General features: G+C 28.2%; 2 protein-coding genes and 1 pseudogene across 3 annotated transcripts in view; 1 reads left to right on the top strand and 2 right to left on the bottom strand.

Moving 5' to 3' along the window:
* The window catches only part of LOC105846227 (rhodopsin, G0-coupled), a 46,541-nt gene extending 40,270 nt beyond the window's left edge, over positions 1–6,271 (top strand). The window contains exons 1-2 of one of the 2 annotated variants that reach the window (XM_065818568.1): positions 3,942–4,097; positions 5,052–6,271. In XM_065818568.1, the coding sequence (XP_065674640.1) occupies positions 5,064–6,017 (954 nt within the window). In that variant the 5' untranslated portion in view covers positions 3,942–4,097; positions 5,052–5,063 and the 3' untranslated portion in view covers positions 6,018–6,271. Of the gene's footprint in view, positions 1–3,941; positions 4,098–5,051 lie in introns of those variants that run through there. The other variant, XM_065818567.1, reaches the window with a different exon arrangement.
* A 7,457-nt stretch (positions 6,272–13,728) lies between these two features.
* LOC136091113 (uncharacterized) lies at positions 13,729–15,529 on the bottom strand (annotated as a pseudogene).
* Positions 15,530–20,258: 4,729 nt separating this feature from the next.
* On the bottom strand, positions 20,259–20,948 carry LOC136091112 (tigger transposable element-derived protein 4-like). The gene has a single exon (XM_065818099.1). The coding sequence runs from the start codon at positions 20,946–20,948 to the stop codon at positions 20,259–20,261; it is 690 nt and encodes a 229-aa protein (XP_065674171.1).
* Positions 20,949–21,624: the final 676 nt, after the last annotated feature.

The following is a 21,624-nucleotide window of genomic DNA, read 5'->3' as shown; positions in this document are numbered from 1 at the left end:
AAGCAAGAGGAATTGATAGAAAAAAAGCTTATAAAATCAGTCCAATTCAATCAAACTATAAAAAAAACGTCTTAGTATGTACATTTTACACTAAAATTTTTTTGTAACTGTATATAACTCTCTATATATTGTAGATATATTTAATATAATTACAATATATAGAGAGCTATATATAATCTTGTAATTATATATCACAAACTCTTTAAAAATAAAATTAAAAACACACAAAGTATAAAATAACATTTAGATTCAGTTCAATATTATATATTTAAATAATATGTATACATTGAATTTAATAAGGATTGATAAAAAATATTGCCAAATTTATAATTAAGTAAGATTTACATATTTTCACAAAAATTACAAATTATAATCAATATTCAAATATATATGTAAATAAATGACATGAATGAAAATTTAAAAAAAAAAAAAAAAAAAAAAAAAAAGCTGTTGCTTTAAACTACAATAAAAAATAGCAAAGGAAGTCGTTGCAAATACCTTTTTCAAATAAAAATATTTATGAAACCCGTTACTACATTTATAATATTGCCAATTTATTCTTTTTTTAACTGACACTAAGCTGAAATATTTTGCCGTAAAATCTTGCTAATTGCACGGGTGAAATGGGCCCCGGGGCCCATTTCAACCGGTTTGGAGTGTGTTATTGATATTTAGTGAAAAACATAAATTGTTAGACTATTCTCATAAAAATCTTGTGCCAATAAAAAGATAACATGTTAAAGCTTTCAAAAGTATCAAAATAACACAATAAACATAAGTGTTTTTTACGATTATAGTAAAAATATTTAGCTCAAAAAAATTTCAAAAGTACTACTTTCAAATATTCCTTTTGCCAAAAGATAACAATGAAAAAAACTATTTTACGGATGGTTTTCTTAAATGTTTATAGTCTGCTGCACAATATTCTATAGTTAAATTTATAACAATTATTGTCCAAGCAAGAGATTTGATTGGGGCCCATCTCACCTTAAGGGCCCGTTTAAGACCACTTTCTCCTACAATAGTATCTTTTAAAGCCACAAAAATTAGATGCGGTATCATGTATAATGATAAACTTTTTTTTTTTTTTTAAAAGCGTGAAATTTTTTTTTTTTTACATAGCTATAATAAACAGTAACTTTTAAAATTTTATAAGCTTACGAAATTAGCGTATATATTTAAAATATTTAACCGTAAATCTTTTTGAAAAAAATCTAAAGTAAAGATCAGTCTTTATAATACACTTATAATCTAGCTTTAAAATAACGAGGTGAATTTTTAACATTTATTACTTTTATTTTGTACAAAAAGTGCCATATAATTTAGGGAACCTACGAGAACCTATATTAAATACTTGAATTAGTAAATGTAATATGCATACAACCTATTTGAACTAAATACATTTCCCCTAACTTCCCCTTTTGGGTTCCTTTAACATTTTAAAACAATGACTTGTGATTTATGTTATTTGCTTGAAATCAACTTTTATTTCCTGTAAACAAAAATACATGCTATTTTGTTTTGTGCAAACAATGATGATACTCATTTTGAGAGAAGTAAGGAAAATTGGCTAGCTCAAGATTTTCAATACACCAACGGTTTATTTAATGCTACATCATCAGTTAATGAAGTTGGGAAACCATGTGGCTCTTTTGAAAAAGCTTGTAACAGAACAAAAAGAATAAGCCTAAGAATGTTAGTAATATTTTATTTAGCCATAAATTACTTCATGCAATAAAATTAAAATTAAGAAGTGAGTTTAAGTACAAAAACTGGCACAATAATTTCTAAAATTTGAACTAAAAACCCCATTAAACCTGCTAAGATATATTCACCTGATGAAACTTTATCATCAACTATTAATGGTGATATATCAAAATCAACATACCAGCTTCTTAGAAATGGTGCTTAAAAAAAGACTGCCACATATCTTTTGTATAATGGTATAAGATCTTCAAAAGCTAAATGCTATCCCAAGAACATTTAAACAGATGGCTAGTCATTACAAATATCGCTAAAAAATCTTCTAAAACACACTCTTAAAAAGCTATGTGATATACAAACTACTGTGCTAATCACAATGCTAAGGAATTAACTAAACTAACGTTTATATGTTTTGATGGTGCTACAGGATATAGTGTTTACAAACAGGTAAGTTAAAATGAAAACAGTGACGAATGAAGAGTGCCTGTTGATTATTTGTATAGTAGCTTTAGAACTCAGTAGATTTTTATAATAATAAAAACGTTGTAATATCATTCACCCAGAATCTGCAGCCAATATATTAAAAATAAAAATAATACATTATTATATATAAAGATGATAAATAATCTACTGACTTATTCAAACGTCGTGAACATGTAATAAAATCAATAATAAAGTTTGAAATCCATATAGTTATTAATATTTTTTATTTATTCCAATATATTTATTTATATATTTCAAATCTATTATATAATAATATCGGTAATAAAGTTTCAAATCTAGTAATTAATTTTCATTTTTTCCGAAATAAGTGCGCGTTTTTATTTTAAAGTTTGGTGCATCGATTTTTATTTTAAGTTTATATTAGAAGAGTTTGCTATTCAGTTCCACGATTTTAAAAAGTTATATGATTTGAAATTAAAAAAACTTTAATCCGCGTTTTTAAAGTTTTATAAATTTTGTTAAATAATTTTTAGTATTGGAAACTATTTAACTAAAATTTATAATAAAAGTAAGTATATCTTAATAAAAAGGGATTCTTTGGACATATAATGGGTTTTAGTAAAAAAAAAAGATCTAAATTTAATCCACCATATGTCTAATATCCGGCCCACTGTGCAATGCTGAAGAGCATTATAAGAACAATGCTGAAGCTCAGCAGTCTTGTATTACTTTTACCTATATTTTATGTAACTATTTGGTGATTAAAAGAATTATTAATATAAAAAATAATGCAGAAAAAATCCGGTAAAAAATAGAAAGTAGAAATAGGTGAGTGACGTATTTTGGAAAAATTTAAAACGCCTATGTAACATTCGTTACTGATAACGAAAACAAAAACTTATAGTATTATAATAAAACACTAATCCACGAAAGCTAGACGCAAACTAACAAGCGCTTGTCAAAAACTAATTTTTTCTCTTTGATGTCTTAAAACAACTTTTTTTACGGAATTTAAACTCATGTAGTCTTAAAACAGTTTTCCCTTTAAGCTCTGTGTCACTTTACGGACTTTTAATACTATGCCACCTCAAAGGTTTCAAATCATGGACTTTAACCTCCAAAATTCATGCTTCATGACCTTAAACTCCATAGCTCCAACTCATGACAATAAAACTATTCTGTGTCTGTCACTATTATTTGTGACAGACACAGAATAGTTTTACTTTATATCAATCAATGTTACTACCTTTTTGTCAAAAGCATAACATAAACTAAAATACAAAAAAAAGAAAAAAGAGAAAATTTGTCCTTAAAAAATTAAAATTTTCTCCTTAAAACATTTTTACTCTAATCAAGTTGAAAATCAATTTAAATGAAAAAGTTTTTAATAATGGTAAAAATGAATTCATTTAACTTAATAAATTTTATTCTAATAGTATAAATTTATATCTAAATTTAATTATTCAGTATTTACTAGGTATTAGAGAATGAAGTTCAAACAAAAATAAAAGTGAACATAAAGGCAAAATGACAAACATTTGAATAATGAATAAGCTAAAACAATTTGAAAGATCTCAGCATGACGTGTTTGATGTTAGTCTCCCTTTTATATTAGAGTAGACATTATTAAAAATAAACTTTTATGAAGTTTATATGTTTTAAAAATAATATTTATACGCGTTTTCAATAGGAAAATTTTATTACTGCTTTGTTGTTTGTCTCATTTTAAATTTACTATTACAGTAATATTGTATTGATGCCTAATATGTATTATTTACTAATATTATTAATTTGCGGGCTCAGATCAAAAAGGTTGTAGCTGACATTTTTGCAAAACGGAGAAAGTCTCTTCATAAAAGATCTCTTCAAAAATCTATGCAATGTGAGTCGGGGAATATTTTACCATACTCATAATCGTTGTTATTTTGGGAAAATTTAAATAAATTCAGGTAATACCTCAAAGACAATTTTGGATAATTTACTAAACTCAATACTTGCCATTTTATCAATTATAACGTTTTTGCTCTGGAGCCGAATTCTCATCTCTCCGTTAAGCTTAACGGAGCTTTAGTCAAAAAAAAGTTTTAAATTACATTAATAAAAAATTTATTTAAAATTATAATTTTTAAACATAAATGTTTTATTTTAGTATAAGTTTTATTTTAACGAATTTATATAAGTTTTCGTCATTTCTTTACTTAAAAATATTGATGATGAATACAGCCCCTGAGCCAATAATTTATTGTTATTATATTTATTATCATTAAAAAGATCTTTAATAATAATGTTATAAAAATTGTATGTCATATTTTTACTACGTAATTTTAAAAGTTATTAATATTTGATATAAGACGATAAAAAACATTTGTATGAATTTGTAAGGTGGAAACATCAAAACGAATGTCAAAATAAATTTAACTTTTAGGCAGTTTTAATTGATTCTTTTAATGAATATAAAACAAACGAACTCAGAATAATAAAGTAAAATATGTTTAAAAAAGGTGGCACATTTTTACATTGTACCGCCATTTTCAAAAAAATCTTTATTTAATACGTTTACAATAGATATAGGAATCGTCAATAAATACTAAAACAAAAAATTTTTTGGTATTAAACACTCCCTTATGAACGTTGTGAGTGCATTGAAATTAAAACATAAATTTTAGTTACAAGTTTTTAGTTCAATTTTTATTATCAATAAATTTTTATATTAATGTTGGATTATGGGTATTTAAAATAATGAGTTTATTTAAATTATTTATTTTTAAAAATTTTTTTACCTTATTAAAATATCTAATAATTCAATATATGATAACTGATTGTCAATTTTTTACATGAATTACAAACATGCATAGAATTTTATCAAACTGAAATATTTTTTATCAAAATATATTTTGATTTAGACGTATTCTCATATGGAACTATTAGTAGCTGTATATTCACTCTACGTTTTGTCTTTGATTATTTTATCAACTACTTTAAATCTTATCATTTGCTACATAATCATTTCCAAGATTAAAGCAATCGAAATGCCTCATCTTTTTATTCTAAGTATTTCAATATCAGACATATTACACACATCTATTGGGCTTGTTTCTGAGCTTTGCGTTTTGCATGGTGCCACTACGTTAAAGAAGAGTTATACTTGTATAGGAGCTTCTTTTTTAACATATTCTTTTACCGTGTCTAATATCATGCAAATGGTTATGATTTCAATTGTTAGAGTGATAGCATTGAAGTTTCCCATTTTTTATTTCAACAATTGTAAAAAAATGAAGTTCAGATTGGGGTCGTTATTTCTATGCTATTTTTATGGGTTTTTATGGCCCGCCTTTCCATTACTTGGGTGGTCAACGTACGAAATAGACTTGGACAAAAGACGATGCTCTTTAGATTGGAATTTAACCAAATCCAATTCGTTTACTTATCTCATGTTTGCTTTTATATTTTGTTACATTTTCCCTGCTATAGTGTTGGTTTGGTCACTTAACGTAACAAAAAAAACAGTTGATGAGCAACGTGAAACTAGTTTTCGAAAAAATAGACCAAATGAACAAATGGAAATATTAGAAAAAGTTTATTTAAAAATATTTTTATGTTCAGCAATTGCTTACTTTCTCATTTGGACACCGTATGCTAGCGCAACTTTACTGTCGATTTTCAGAATAAAAACCCCGAGTGTTATTTTTACATTTTGCGCATTATTTGCCAAATCGTCAGCAATTTCAAACGCGTTGGTTAACTGTTATATGAATAAGTCTTTTCAAGTTCATCTTAACGAGATAAGGGTGTTTTCATGTTTTATAAGAGAAAATAGAGTAGCACCAAGAATAACTAATGCTTCTGTAACGGAGGAAACACAAGCATAACTCAAACATACTAGTCAGTGTCAGCATGATTTATATAACGCTTTCCCGATTGTTTATAGGGTACATGGTTTATTTGGTTTAAAGCGTGTTAACATTTTTGAAACAGTAAAAATCTATTTTAGTGATGGTTAAAAGCTTTTATTATTTTTTATTATTTTTTGCATAATATATATAAATAGTGGTTTCTTTTTGATATATATAAACAGTATTTTTTTTTAAATATATATAGTTCAAGTTGCTGTTTTTTGTTTGATGCACATTTTTCATTTAAAATTAAAGTTGAAAAAAAAAGTCTGTTTATTTATTTTTCTGTTTTTCTATTTTATTTTTCTAAACGTTTTTCTGTTTTCATTTTTATTGAATAGCTTTAAACTGTTTGTATAAAATAAGAAATCTTTTTTTTGTTTAACGCTCAATTAAAACTTTATTGTGTAAATTTAAAAGCCATTTTAATTTCTTTAATTTACCATGTGTAAAATTTGAAATGTCTTGAAATATTTATATCTGTACAACCATTTTTTTTTAACCATTTTTAATTTAGAACTGCTTTTACTTATATCCTTTTTCTATTTTTTATTTGTTTAAACTTGTTTTTATTTTTTAATAGTTTTGATACGATTTTAAATGAGGCGTTTTATTTCTTTTAGAAATTTAACTGGTTAATAATTTTAATAACTTTATGGCACATTTAGTACACGAAGTGAATTAAAAGGCTAAACAACGAGAAGTTGTTTAGAACGAAAAATTATATTGAAACAAAAAAGATTTTTGTATTCAAGTATAATTATGCATTATGAATACTAAAACGTAACTTCTTGTTAATATCTAAACTCTAAGCTTTTATGTGTTCATGCTTATGCCAATGTTTTGTCCAAAATTGCTTTGATTAGAGCCTGGGAGTAGAAACAATCTAAACTTAGGCATCACCCTATTTTGGGGTGTTGCCTAAGTTTTGCTTAAAACGAGGGAGGGAAGTATATTTTATATGGTCATAGTTTTTAAATATAATGTTTTTAATGAAATTTTAATTCAGCGAATACATTTTAATCTAGTTGAAGAAAATATAAAAAAATTTATTGAAAAAACAATTTCCCCCACATTTGGTCAGGTGTTGTCTAACTTTTGGAATATTTTGTTTAAAACTCTCATTAGGGCAATTTTTGACAAACCACGTTTATATGGCATAAGTATAAACATACAAAAGTTTGGAGTTTAGAACCTGGTTACTAAAGTTACAAAACTCGTAAATCAAAAAATTATGGATCCGTCCCTGCAGCAGAACCAGTGGAATCCTCAATTCTAAAAATTAAATGATAATCTTTATTAAACTAGTAAAATAAATTTAAATCTTGATATTTCTAATATCGATTAATTCTAATATCGATTAACTCTAATATCGATTAATTCTAATATCGATTAATTCTAATATCGATTAATTCTAATATTGATTAATTCTAATATCGATTAATTCTAATATCCATTAATTCTAATATCCATTAATTCTAATTTCGATTATTTCGCAATTGCAATTTCAAACCTCTGTGTTAAAACATGTTTCATCAATCATTAGTCATAATGATTTATGTTATAAAATTATATTTTAAGCTTCGAGGATATCAATGTTTTGAATTAGGAAACTCTAATTATCTTTAATTTTAATTAATCTAATTAAAATTACATTTCTCTTGTATTCATAGCCAACAAAGCAAATATTTCATGGGATAGTACCAATAAAAGCAAACTTAAACCTCTTTATCTTTATCGGAAGCATGTAGCACGTTTGATTAATAAAAGTTTTACTCACGCGAAGCCTTTATTTCAAAAAAATAAACTAAATGTATATCAATGATTATAATGTTCTTTATTTTATGTTCAAATGTAAAACCATATCTTCTCCTGTTTCTTTTTATGATTTGAATTTGCCAAAAGATAATTACATTTTGCTAAATTTTAGTTTTGTTTGGCAACCAGTTTTTCAAACAAATTTTAGAAACTTTTGCATTACTTTTTGCAGACCATTTTTATTGAACAAAGCAGTTAAAAATATTTTTATCAGGGTTTTACTCAACATTGTAACTAACACTAATATAAAAAGCTCAAAGAAATCATTTTTACAATTGATGATTTATTAATACACTTTCACTAACTTTTAGTAATTTCCAATTTTATATTTAAAACGGATTCTATAGAAAAAAAAAAAAAAAACTTTAAATATTTTCTCATCTTTTAAGAGTTTTATTACGAAAAATTTTATTACCAATACTCCCTAAAAGAAAAAGAAAAAAACAAGAAACCATCAGAGAAATTAAAATTATATCCGACAACCATTTTCGCACACTAATTTTAATCATTAAAACCCAGTGTATTAAGTTTTAAAATAAATTTATTTTATAATATAGCATTAAAACCTAGTGTATTAGGCTTTGAAATAAATTTTACATAAAAGAATAACCTCAATTGTATGTATAAAGATAAACCAGCTATATGTTACCAATATTTATATGTAGAGGAAGTTCGTGTACCACTCCTTATACCTTAGGCTACCCCACTTTATTTGAAAACTATATAATTTTAAGTAATACTTCTCTGTCTATTCTCTGTTCTATTTATTTTTTAATTCCTTTATGATTTCCAGAGAGCGTTGCTACGGCAAGTTATAATCGAAAAATTTTAATGGTCATAGTAAGTTTTTGCCGCTGGTATCAAATTGTATTACAATCCTAGAGAAAATGCTTTTCTATAATTTTTTGTTTATTATAATGTTTGTTACTTGTGTGCTAAGACATATACCAGAAAAATCTGCGCGGACATTTTAAAGGATATTTACTTAACTATTAATATTGAATGTTATATATATTTTGAAAGTACATATATTAATATTATTAAATTTCACTTAAGAAAGTTTGTAAAGTTTTGTACTTGAGAACGCACGCACTTTGCATTTTAGACTCGACATCAGCTTTTGCACATTCTTCGGCTGGACTTTCTTGGTAGCTCTAATCCATTTATTTTTGAAGTCTCTAATGTTTTTTGGTTTCTTTTACATTGAACCTTAGTTTTCTTTTGACAAAAGCTTTCGATAGAACCTGGTTTGGGACAATTTGGTGGATTGCAGTGTTTTTCAACGAAATCTACTTTATGTTCTTTAAGTCAGTTTAAAGTTGTCCCAGAGTAGTTACATAAAGCTAAATGGAGCCAAAATAACGGGTTACCCTTGTGTGTTCTTTGTGTGTTCTTAAAAAAAGCAAAACACGTTTCTTGAGGCATTCTTTTATGTATATTTTGGTGTTAATTGTTCCCGTAGTCACAAAACAAGAGCTTCTTTCACCGCATTTAAAAATTGCTTGCCAAACTAAGACTTTTTTAGCGAATTTTTGCATTTCAATTCATTTATAATTGGAATTCAGTTTCTTGCAATTAATTGCTGAATAATATTGGTGTCCTGGAATAGATTGGAAATATGCAGCACAATAAGTTTCATTGTCAATAATCAAACAAGACTTTTTGGCTTATAATTTTTTATAGAGCCGCTTTGAACAATGAATTGCGACGTTTTGTTGCTATTCTTCACGACGATGAACCTTTTTCTTTTTATGTGATTTGCAGCAACAATTTCTGTTCACTCTTTGTATAGTGGAAGCACTTGTTATAAACTTATTCGCTAAAATTCGAACAGAAACTTTCCGTTTTCTGTCTAAGGCATCTTTCACTTTTTTACCAAGATCTCGTTTAACAAAACATTTTTTTCTTCCACTTCCTGATTTCCTTTAGATTGTACCAGTGTCCTTAAATTGTTTCACAACGCTCTTCGCTGTTCTCAAAGCAATCTGCAACTCTTTAGAAATTATTTTGTTTGATACACTAGGATTTTCAACCAAAAAAAGGCAAACATTTTTCTCGCTTTTTATCTTGATTTGATGACATTTCAATTGAAACTAATTGTTTTGATAACAGAGTTGTTTAAATTTTGAATAACAATAATACAATGATATTTTAAAACAATTAGCTATTTAAAATGATGCACCACATCAGAACACGCGCAGATTTTTTCTGGTACCTGTCTTAAACCCAATATTCAATAAGTTTCCTCTTAATTGGGGTTCGGTAATAGGTGACATTTATCATGCGTCTATCATGTCTTGTACCTAGGGCCATATAGTTTGCATGCAAATTGCATTTGCCATAAATACGTAAAGAATTTGCTTGTTAACAAAGTAGATGGTTAAATTTTAATTGGTGCAGAACTTTTTTTTCTCGCAGTTGTTTTAAGACCACTATTTTACACGCAGAATTAATTGTCAATTTTGCTCAGGACTATTAGTCAACTTTGATACTTATTTAAGTGTTGCAATTAAGTAATTAAGTGTTGCAATTAAGTTGATGAATTTGTTTAAAGCTAGTTAAGATTAACTAAATTTTTAATTAAATTTATGTCTATCTTAGTTGTCAATTTATTGGAAGTTAAACCTAAATTTCAGAAAGCGCCCCTAGGTTCAATAGCTTGTAGCCCTTGGTATAACTTAAAAAAAGTTTACTTTACCGAGAGCCATTAATTTTTAAACCTTTCTACATGAACGACTTTTATGGTTCAAGTCAATATACTTATAATAATACAAAGTAATTAGTATAGAGATTTAATTAATTTCACATGTCAATAACTTTCAAAAGCAAACTTTCCTGGACAAGCCCTTGAATATACATTAAGTTGATAGAGCTCGCTTTCTTAAAAACACAAAAACTGTAAATATTTTTTATCAATGCTTACTCAAAAATGCAAAAAAACAATTTTTTAGCAAAAAAATTACTGAATGTAAATTTGATATAAAAAAACTATGTAGTTAACTGTATAATGGGTCATAATAAAATTAGTTTATCACTTCCTTTCAATATAACTATTAATGATATTGATATTCACTGCACCATGCAAATCCCAAAAGAGTTTAGCACTTACTTTACTAACGTTGCTTTAAGTTTAGCTAGTAAAATATTTTACATACATACCTCATATTCATTCAGTTAAAACCTATTTAAGTTAATCTTATAATAATTTATTATCTGAAGTAAACTAATGGTGAAAGATATTGATGATGTACTTTTTAAAAACAAATAAATATCCGGGTTTTGATAGAATATCAGCTAATATACTGGTTTCAAACAAATAAAAAATCGAAAATCTTTGTTTGATATTCTTAAAATTTCTATAAGTGAAGGTATTTTTCCAGATATATCAAAAGTATCCAAAGTTTACCCAATTTATAAAGGCAATGATGGTTCCGATATCTCAAGTTATAGACCTATATCTGTATTATCCATTTTCTCAAAAATATTTAAGCGCGTTATATATAATAGAATTTACGCCCATTTACATTAACGATCTGATATTTACATTTACATTAACAATCTTCCAGATACTCTCACATCTAAGGTGGTATTGTTCGCTAATGATACTACCATTTATTCTTGTCTTAAGAAGAAGCCAACACTCTTTGATCACTTGGAGGGGGCATTTAAGCTTAAAAAGGATCTCAATTCTGCTACAGCATGGGGTTCACTGTGGTTGGTGGACTTTAATTCAGATAAAACCCAATTTTTCAGCCAATTGTTATTGCATTAATCTAGATCTTCCATTATTTATCAAAGGTAGGGTACTCGATGAATCATCTACCCATAATCTTCTGGGATTAACTCTTACTTCCAATATTTCTTGGAAACCATATATTAAATCCATTGCAAAATTAACATCTGCTAAGGTTGCATTTCATTATCGATTCTATTTTTTATCACTATAAATTTCAAATACGTCCTTGTATGGAATACTGTTGCCATATCTGTGGTGGATTTTCCAATGATACCCTTTCTCTTTTAGACAAGATACAAAAACGCATTGTAATCATAGTTGGATCTGCTTTTTCAGCCAAGCTCAAACCATTATCACATTGTCGTAATGTTGCTTCTATTTCTTTTTTCTATAAGTGCTATGATAGGCACTGCTATAAAAAGCTTGCGTCTCTTGTGCCATCTAATAAAATTCATTCTCGTGTTACTTGCCATTCAATTAAGTCTAATTCTTTTAATGCGGCTGTTCCTATGTGCTCCAAAAGTTTCTGATTCATATTAGTTGCAATCTTTTAAGTCGTCTTTTAATCGTTATCTCGCTCTATAAACTTCATCTTTTCTCTTCCAGTAACTTCTAACTACTTAGAATATTTACAGATCTTTCAAAAGCATTTGACACAGTAGATCACTCCATACTTTTTGAAAAGTTAAATTACTGGGGTATAACAAACGGAACATTTAGTTGGGTTAAAAGCTACCTTGTTAACCTAAAATAGTATGTAGTCAATCCGGATTCTGGTACATTAAATATATTGTTCACAAATATATTGTTCAATCCTCGGCCCTCTCCTATTTCAAATTTATATAAACAACTTCTGTAATGTCTCTGCAAAATTAACTTAAATTATTATGCTGATGATACTATTTTATGTCCGATAATTATATTATTCAGCTATATGGAGATATGAATATTTAACTAGTGAAAGTAAATAAATGGTAAAGAGCTAACAAGCTCTCAATAAAAACAGATAAAACACAATATACATTGTTTTATAAAAAAAGTAACAAGAGGAAAATCTGCCACTAAAATTACCAGCTCTCTTTTTAAATGATAAACAAATTAAAAAGCAGGAATTTTTAAAATGCCTAGGAGTTTTTGTAGATAAAAACTAAATATAAAGAGTATAGCATAACATACTGAGGGCCTTGGATGTGGAACAGCTTTAAAAAATGATCATTTCAATACGAAATTTTAAAATCAAATGAAAGCTTTGAAATTTGATTTCAAAATTTCGTTAACTTATTTTTACAGGACTTTATTAAATTTATTGTCTTTTACTCTACATATATAACGGAGATAACGTTCTTCCATATTTTAACGGAGTTTTATATAAACTTTATTGTATTTTACTTTAAACTTGTTAAAAGTCCAAATAAGGGTTCTATGACCAGATTGTGATGACTTCGGTTTTTCTTATCTTCTCTGAGTCCCTGTCTGTTTATATAAATCGTTTTTTATTTTATTTTATGAAAATGTTTTTTTGTATTTGAAAAAGTTTCTTTGTATCTTTTTGATATTTTAATTGCATGAACATTTTTTTTTCACAAATATTTCATTTCATGAAAAATTTGTGAAAAAAAAAAAGAGAGACATTTCCGGATAACCGTATAAACACCTAAATACGGACGTTTTGAAGTTAAAGTTATGTAATAAAATTAACTACTATAACGAATTTAAAAAAATAAAAACAGTGAAATTTGGAAGGCAAGTGCTAAAGTATGATGTTATATCCTTTAGTTAATTTTTTTTTCCAATTCTAAACTAATTGGTGAAGCACGACCGTCAGAAAAGAACAGTTTAAGTATATTGAAGTTTATTTGTTTTTATTTTCATGAGACATAAAAGCTGGTTTAAACCACTCGAGAATACACATAAGCACACAAATTTAATTCGTTAATTAATTTAGCGTGTTTTATGTTTGTGCTTATTCTATTTTGTATGAATCCAGGCAGTGCCGGTTTTAGCACTACTAGCGCCCAGGGCGAGTTTTCTACGGCGCCCCTAGCTCAATTTAACCTTATACAAAAAAAAGGCACAGGATAAAATAACCAATTAGTAATAACCAATTAAATAACCAATTATTAATATAAATAACTATTTATTAAAAAGAAAAATATAATAACATTTAGCTTTTCTTGCCTTTCTATCGGCAAACTCTTCTATGAGTTTATCAAAGTTAATTTTTTCAGCAATTTCATTTTCGATTGACAGTTGCTATGTTTATCAACTTAAATTCGGATATAGTTGATCTTAGATAGATTTTTATCGACTCAAGCTTTGAAAAATTCCTTTCCCCACTAGCAACCGTAACAGGTATAGTCAATAATATTCGCAATGCTATTTATACATTTGGATATAGCTCTTGTAAGTTGCAATCTTTCATAAAATTTAAAACAAAAACAGGAGTAACCACATTCTTATCATACAAAAAGCTTTCAGACTTTGGAGTTCATCGCACAACATACTACCGTCAATATCTGATTTAGAGTCTACAGTTAATTTCAATTGAAGATTACTACAAATTTTGGCGAGGTCAGGTTTTTCCGGAACCTGTTTTATATTGTACAAAAAAGACCATGATTCTGAATACTTACTTAACTAATCAAGTCTTTCATTGAATGAAGTTAATGTAGAACCCAAAAGAAAGTTTAAAAATTTAACTTATAGTTTTTTTTCTGGGGAAGTTATAGGCTCATCGAAGACAGTTTCTCCAGCTTGACGCTTAACACATGGAACTCTTGATGTGGCTTTAAACACAGGCTCAATTTTTAGTTCTCCAGTCTATTCCTTTGCCGTTAAAATGGTGGATTTAAATCTTGTATTTCTATATTCTTCCAAAAAAGTGCAGCATTTTTTCAATATTTCTGTGCATTTACCAAAATCCATGTCTGATGATTGTAGAGATGTACTAACGATATTAACTTCAAAAAGTTAATATCGTTAGTACATTGTCATACCAAACGACCAACGAAACTATGAAACTGAAATCTTTTAACTGTTCAGCTAGAGTAGAAGCCTCATGAGAGACTTGAGCATCAGTTTTTTGATTTTCAATTGCCAAAGTAATTAAAGTATCATGGATGGCACTAATTTTATAACGGACTGCTTAAACACAGCTTATTTTTGCTTCCCAACGTGTGTCACTTAGCTTTTTAAAGCTTTTTATATTCTCAAGTAATCGGTTAGAATTTTCCAACAATAAACAGAAGCTGAAAACAATGTAAACAACCTCTGAAGTACCCCAAATAAAGTGACTGATTTTACAGAAGACTTAGCGGCATCACATAGTACAAGATTGTAGCTATGACGGGCACACGGTACAAAAACAGCTAAGGGAATAATTTCCAAGTTTCTCCTTTGAACCCCAATATTTTTTCCTTTCATGTTCGCCCCGTTGTCATAACACTGACCACTACAATTGTTCAATTCCAGTCTGTATTTATTTAAAACATCTATAAATACTTTAGTGAGTCTTTCACTAGTCGACTCATTGATAGACAAAAATTATATGAAATGTTCTTTCACTGATATTTTGATCGTCGTTTGATGATAAATCAACAAATTGTATTGTCAGTGAAAGTTGCTCTAAATGAGTAATGTCCTGAGTACAGTCAGCTATAATGGAATAATATTTCAATTTCTTTGCGCGCGATATAATTTCTGAATTCACTTTTTTACCTATCAGCTCCATTAATTCATTTTGTATATCTATTCCGCAGTAGTGGTCTGGAACATCACCCTTCGTAGCTAACCGCAAGTGCTCCTGCATAACTGGATCAAATTTGGCTAAAAGTTGTACTAAGCCCAAGAGCTTTACATTATTAGGCATATATAGTTTGTCGGAGGTACCTCTAAACACTATATTGTTTTCAGCTAAATAAAGTGTAGTATGCATCAATCTAGACAAAACATTATTCCATCTTGTTGTTTCTTTTCTAATCAAATGTTGCTCTTGGTAGCCTGTTGTTTTCTCTGTTTTTAATCGTAGTTCAGTGTCGATTTATGAAAAGTAAAACTTCTTATGAGAAGTGCGATTCTCATGGATTTTAACATTTTTGACAAGTGTTTCCAGTTGTTAAATCCTTCAGATACCAAACTCGACGTTGATTTACTATCAAAAAGCCGGCAACAAAAACAATAAACTCAATCCTTAGAGACGGAATATTAACCAACGACGCTGAATTGTTTCGTTGTTTACAAGTTTTTTTGTGAAATGACAATTAGAGAAATGCCGGCCTGTATCATTCTTTGAATAATTATCAATGTGAGTTTGTACTTGGCATTTAGATATTATATGATCAATAATTTTACTATTTCGAATGAGTGGCCACATGGCTGGATAAATATTTATGAAAACAGTGTTTAAATCATCTAGAATTTGTATTCACATAGCCAACGGAGTTTGTTGCACATCGCCATCGCAAGTAGATATTGTCTTCATCAAGCAAATTTTTTCTCATATCTTTGTATTGTTGTTTAGAATTAAAGATATCTGTTATGTAGGAGTGAAGTTTAAACATTTTTTCTGCGATGAAAAACGTGGAGTGCCAACGAATTTTCACATCTTGAATCAAATAAAGTGCGTGATTTTTTTCAACACCTTGTCGCATTTTACTTTTTCCTAATAAATTATTTAGTTGAGATGAATGATTGAAAGATGTAACAATTTTTCTGCACTTAGTTAATATTTTTGTAATAAAAAATTTAGATGAACTATCATTTTCACCTTCTTCAACTATATCTATGACATTTTTTACTACTAATTGCAAAAAATGCCCCACGCATCTTATTGGTTGAATGTTTAAACTAACTTTTGAAGAATTTAAACAGTTGCGCACGTTACTGGCGTTGTCGGATACTACACTCATTATTTTATTATCTACCTTGAATTTTTCTAAAATTTTCAGTAAAGCGCCTTTTAAATTATCTGCTTCATGTCGCCCATTAAGGTATACAAATCCCAAACAAAAACTGATGAAAGTGGTTTTGTCAGAAATGAAATGTGCGGTTGCAGATGTATACATAGTTTTAACAGGCCGTCCAACCATCAGTAGTAATAGATAAAACTTTAATTGAACATAATTTAGACTTCAAAAGATCAACTTTTTCTCGATATAAACCTGTTAAAAAAGACCTTAAATTTTTTCCGCAAGGCACTTTGTAGTTTGGATTTAAGCAAGCAACAAATTCTTTAAAAGCATAACTTTCAACCAACATAAATGGAAGACAACAGGCAATAATGAATATCAAAAAACTTCTTTCAATCTTATCGCTATTTTCTTTTGACAAACCATTCATGTTTCGTTTCTCCTTCGGCGTTATAAGTTCGTGATCATGTTCAAGATAGTAATTTAGTATACTTTTTGATGTTTTACTTGAGTACTTTTTAGATCTGTTATTACTAAATTCATTGCATACCCATTTTGATGATTCCTCCTCAATTGAGTAATATTCGTATGTCGTTTTCTCAATGGACTGTGTATCAATTTCAATTTCTTTTTGACTGGATGAAAGACTTGAGCTGGTTTCGCGACCGTTATAAGTTGGAGAAAACGTATTATTGTTTGACATAATTTAATAATTTAATTTCTTAAAATAAATTTATAGATATTGTTTAGAAGAACTATTTACCTAGTATAAAGCAGGAAACCATAACTTTGAGGTTTCAATAAGGACATTCCATAAAACTTGTTGTGTTGTGAAATTTAATGAAGTTATCACAATCAAATCAATTTAAACACATTCATTAAAATTCTTTTAAATTTCAGAAATACCAAAAACCATATATAATTTGTGAAAAATAGGTAACTAAAATGGTTTGTCTGTACATGTATTGCCCCAAATGTTATTTTACTGAATTAAATAACAATCAGTTTTTTAGCAGAATAACTTGGTTAAAACAGCTGATATTTTAATAAAAAATAATTTCATACAGAATCAATGGCGGATTAAAGCATTTTAGGCAGAGATACTTCGAGGGCCTTATTTAATGACAACTGAGGGTCTTTTCAAAAGGATTTTTTTATTATTTGCTTTTTTTAGTAGTTTTGCCCCCTTCTCCGCGAAAACTTCATGTCATTCCCCAATAAATTTAGGCATACCACTACCAAATTTTTTTGGTAAGTTTTGGACTGATAAATCATTTTTTCTGTTTAAATTAAATCATAAAATTACTTAAACTAAACAAATAACAAAAATATTTAACTAATATAAGCTGTTTAATTTGTTTTTCTTATTTTTAATTCAATACAGTATATATTTGCATATTTTATATAGTTTCAGATTAAAATTACGAACCTCTTTTTCAAGCAGGCCTTAGTCAACTGCTTAGTTTACCTAATAAGTAATCCGCCACAAAATACCGAACACATAACTATACCGAACACATAACTATACCGAACACATAACTATACCGAACACATAACTATACCGAACACATAACTATACCGAACACATAACTATACCGAATACATAATTAGTTAATTTATTTTTTACAATTTTTAAAATAAAAATAAAAGTAAATAGTTTAACATGATATTTAATTAAACAATATAAGTTTAATTCAAAACTTTAGTTGTCTAAATTTTACAGTCTAATTGTCGTAAATTTTACAATCTAATTGTCGTAAATGTCGTAATATAAGCGTTTTAAGAATGTAGAACTAACTAATTTACAAGATCTTACATCAAAAAATGATTGGAGGTGTTATATAAAGAAAATACGAATATAGTTCCAGCACAAAACACAACTTTTAAAAATATTGCACCATCTATTTTTTATAAATTTGCTTCACATAATTATTTTTATTATTACATGTAGTTTAATTATAAAATGAAAACTATTTCTCTTGAAAAACCTGAAAAACTCTGAAAAGCAAACCTTTAAATTCACGCGCTTTAGTAAATTACAACTGTAAATTGTAATTTACAGTTGTAATTTACAATTGCAAATGAATAATACTTGGAGATCTAACCTCTTCGCAACTAACGCATAACAAGATTTATAAAAATTATTTTTGTGTTATAGTCATAATTAGGGAGTTTATATAATTTTTAAGCCAACTTAATTAATTTATTTTTTAATAAATTGCATTTTTAAAGGTTTTTCATTTTTAAAATGGTTGTAATTTGGCCGTGTAAGTTACAGAGGTGGTAACTTACACGGCCGGCGCACATTGGTATCACGTCAAGAGCGCCATTAAAATTGTTGCTTACTGGAAAAGAAAATGAAATTCCATGCTTTTTAAAATTTGCTGACCGAGTGGTCTGCAAGGTCTTATTTCCTGACTAAAAAAGTCAAATTTGCCAACTAAATGAACTAAAAGGTAATTGACGGGGTATCACACACTTTCACAACCAACCACCCCACTTCTTCACGCCGGCATCTCGCTAAATTTCTGGAACCGAAAAAAAATTGTTTTGATATTTTTTTATTTTTGTTGTATTTTGCGGTATCATGCATTAACAAACTTTTTTCGAAAATTCTAATAGAACTCTAATTAAAGTTCATGATGTCGTTTCTATCAGAATTTTTGAAAAAAATTATTTTTCTTTGACGCTCCTTGGACATCTGCCACCTGCGACAAGCTGTCCCTTTCTCCCCCCCCCCTCCCCTTTCGGCAGTCCTGAATACTAGTTGAATTTTTATTTAGCTAAAAAATATTATTAATATATTAGTTGTATATATAATATAATTAATTTATGTAATATAGTTATTAATAACTACATTATATAAATTAATTATATTATATGTATTATATAACTAATTTATATAATATAGTTATTAATAACTATATTATATAAATTAATTATATTATATATATTATATTATTAATTTATATAACATAGTTATTAATAACTAAATTATATAAATTAATTATATTATATATATTATATTATTAATTTATTTAACATAGTTATTAATAACTATATTATATAAATACTATATATACAATTAATATATTTATAATATATTTTATATATTATTAATATAAAATAAATTATTAAAGGGAAAAGTTTGGAGAAAAAGACAGTTTGTCCAAGACGGCCGATGTCTAAGGGGAGCCAAAGAAAAAGAAGGTATCTAAAAAAAAAATAATAATAATAAAAAGGTCCTTCATTGAAAATATAAAGAAATTTTGAGATATAGGGGCGCCGAGTTAAAAAGTTAGTCGACTATTTTTAGTTAAAGGGCAACTACCCGCAAATTTTAAATCAACGCATGTATACTAACTTTTTTTTATTCCAAAAAAAAAGTATTGCAGTAAACTCCCGAGGGGAACCTCCAAGGGGAGGTTCTCCTCGGGAAAGAACCTCCAAGCGTAACAAGAATTTACCTCGAATAACGGAAAGTTCGAATAACTGAAAATCTTCTTTAAATTGACCAATTTCAAGTTACTAATAAATTTTAATAGTATCAGAAAGTAAAAAAGAAGAAAAACTTTGGAATAACGTGCCGTTTAAGTCTTTACCTTCTAAAAAAAATAATCTAAAATAAAGAAATAAAGTATTTACAATTTTTCGAAAAAATCGTCCATTTTCGATTGCTTTTTTGCCTCTAAGGAATGTTTATCAAACATCGTTGATACTTGGTTTAGCGATTGTCGGATTTCGACGCCGTTAATTTCAAAAAGAGACCAACATTAAATTAAGTTTATTGCACGTGCAACCGCTGAAAATTTTGGTTTTACGGGAGGAATTATTGTTCGAATCTTCGTCTATCTCCTCATCTACCACAGTACAATCGTTGATTAAAATGGAATCCAGAATTTCTCGATCTGTGATAGCGATTGCTTTGCTTGTACAAATATCAAAATCTATGATTACGTAATCTTCAACAGCAAAATCATTCTCTACTAAGCCACGTGATCTAAGCTCTTTGACGTTTTCTTCAAGCAATTCAAAAGGATCTTCTTCACCATTTATACTTGCAACCGGAATTTCCTTTGAGATGCCTGCCTTTCTAAAACAATTTATTACAGTGTTAGTCAATACAGCATCCCATGACTTGACCAACATGCTCATAGCTTCAAGAATGTTGATATTTGGGGTTGTTTTACCAGCATCGATGTATTTTATCTGACGCCTCACAACATTCGTGCGATAAAAAGTCTTCAATGCCCTTATAACTCCCTCGTCCATTCGTTGCGTTTTGGAAGTTGTCTTTGGTGGTAAAAGTTCTAACTCAATTGCTTTGAGATTTTCAACATTAGGATGAGCTGGGCAGTTATCTATGATTAGTGAAACTTTTCTACCCTCAGCATTAAACTTTGCGTCAAGTCTCCTTACATAATCAGTAAGGATTTTAGAGTCCATCCAGAAATTATTTTGGGACTTGTACTGACAAGGTACAAGTCCCAAAATAATTTCTGGATGAAATTATTATGGGACTTGTAAAGGTTTTGACACCTTTGAAACATCGTGGTTTTTCTGCTTTTCCGATTATAAACATAGGCAGCTTTTCACCAACCCCATTTCTTGCTGCTAAGCATGTTAAACGAACTTTGCCTATTTTTCCTTCTGCACATCATTCAATTTTTAGATAAAAGGTTTTTTTCGATGGCCGTTGATAAAATAAACCAAACTCGTCAGCGTTGTAAAATCTCTCAATTCATACCTTGAGAGGATAGTGGACAAATTGGTTTGCTCCGAACTTGATATCTTTTCCGCTGTACATGACCTTTCCTCGCCAGAAATAGTTCGAAAAACAACATTATGTCTATTTTTCCACCGATCAAGCCATCCTTCTGAAGCCTTAAAATCCGCAATGTTGAGTTCTTTTGCAAAACCAAAAGCTTTTTCTCTAATAATGTGTCCACCAATCGTTACATTTTGTTCACGTGCGCTCATAAACCATTTATATACAGCTTTATCAACGGAATCATGCTTTCCCAAACTTAAATTTTGTCTCCTAGCTCCAAATTGACCTCACTCATACTTGTTAATTATGTTTTTTTTATGCGTAATCCAGTAAGTTAAAGTGTTTTGAGGA

Source organism: Hydra vulgaris, chromosome 14 (genome assembly GCF_038396675.1).
Source record: "Hydra vulgaris chromosome 14, alternate assembly HydraT2T_AEP".
NCBI lineage: Eukaryota > Metazoa > Cnidaria > Hydrozoa > Anthoathecata > Hydridae > Hydra > Hydra vulgaris.
This window is presented reverse-complemented; position numbering and strand designations above follow the sequence as displayed.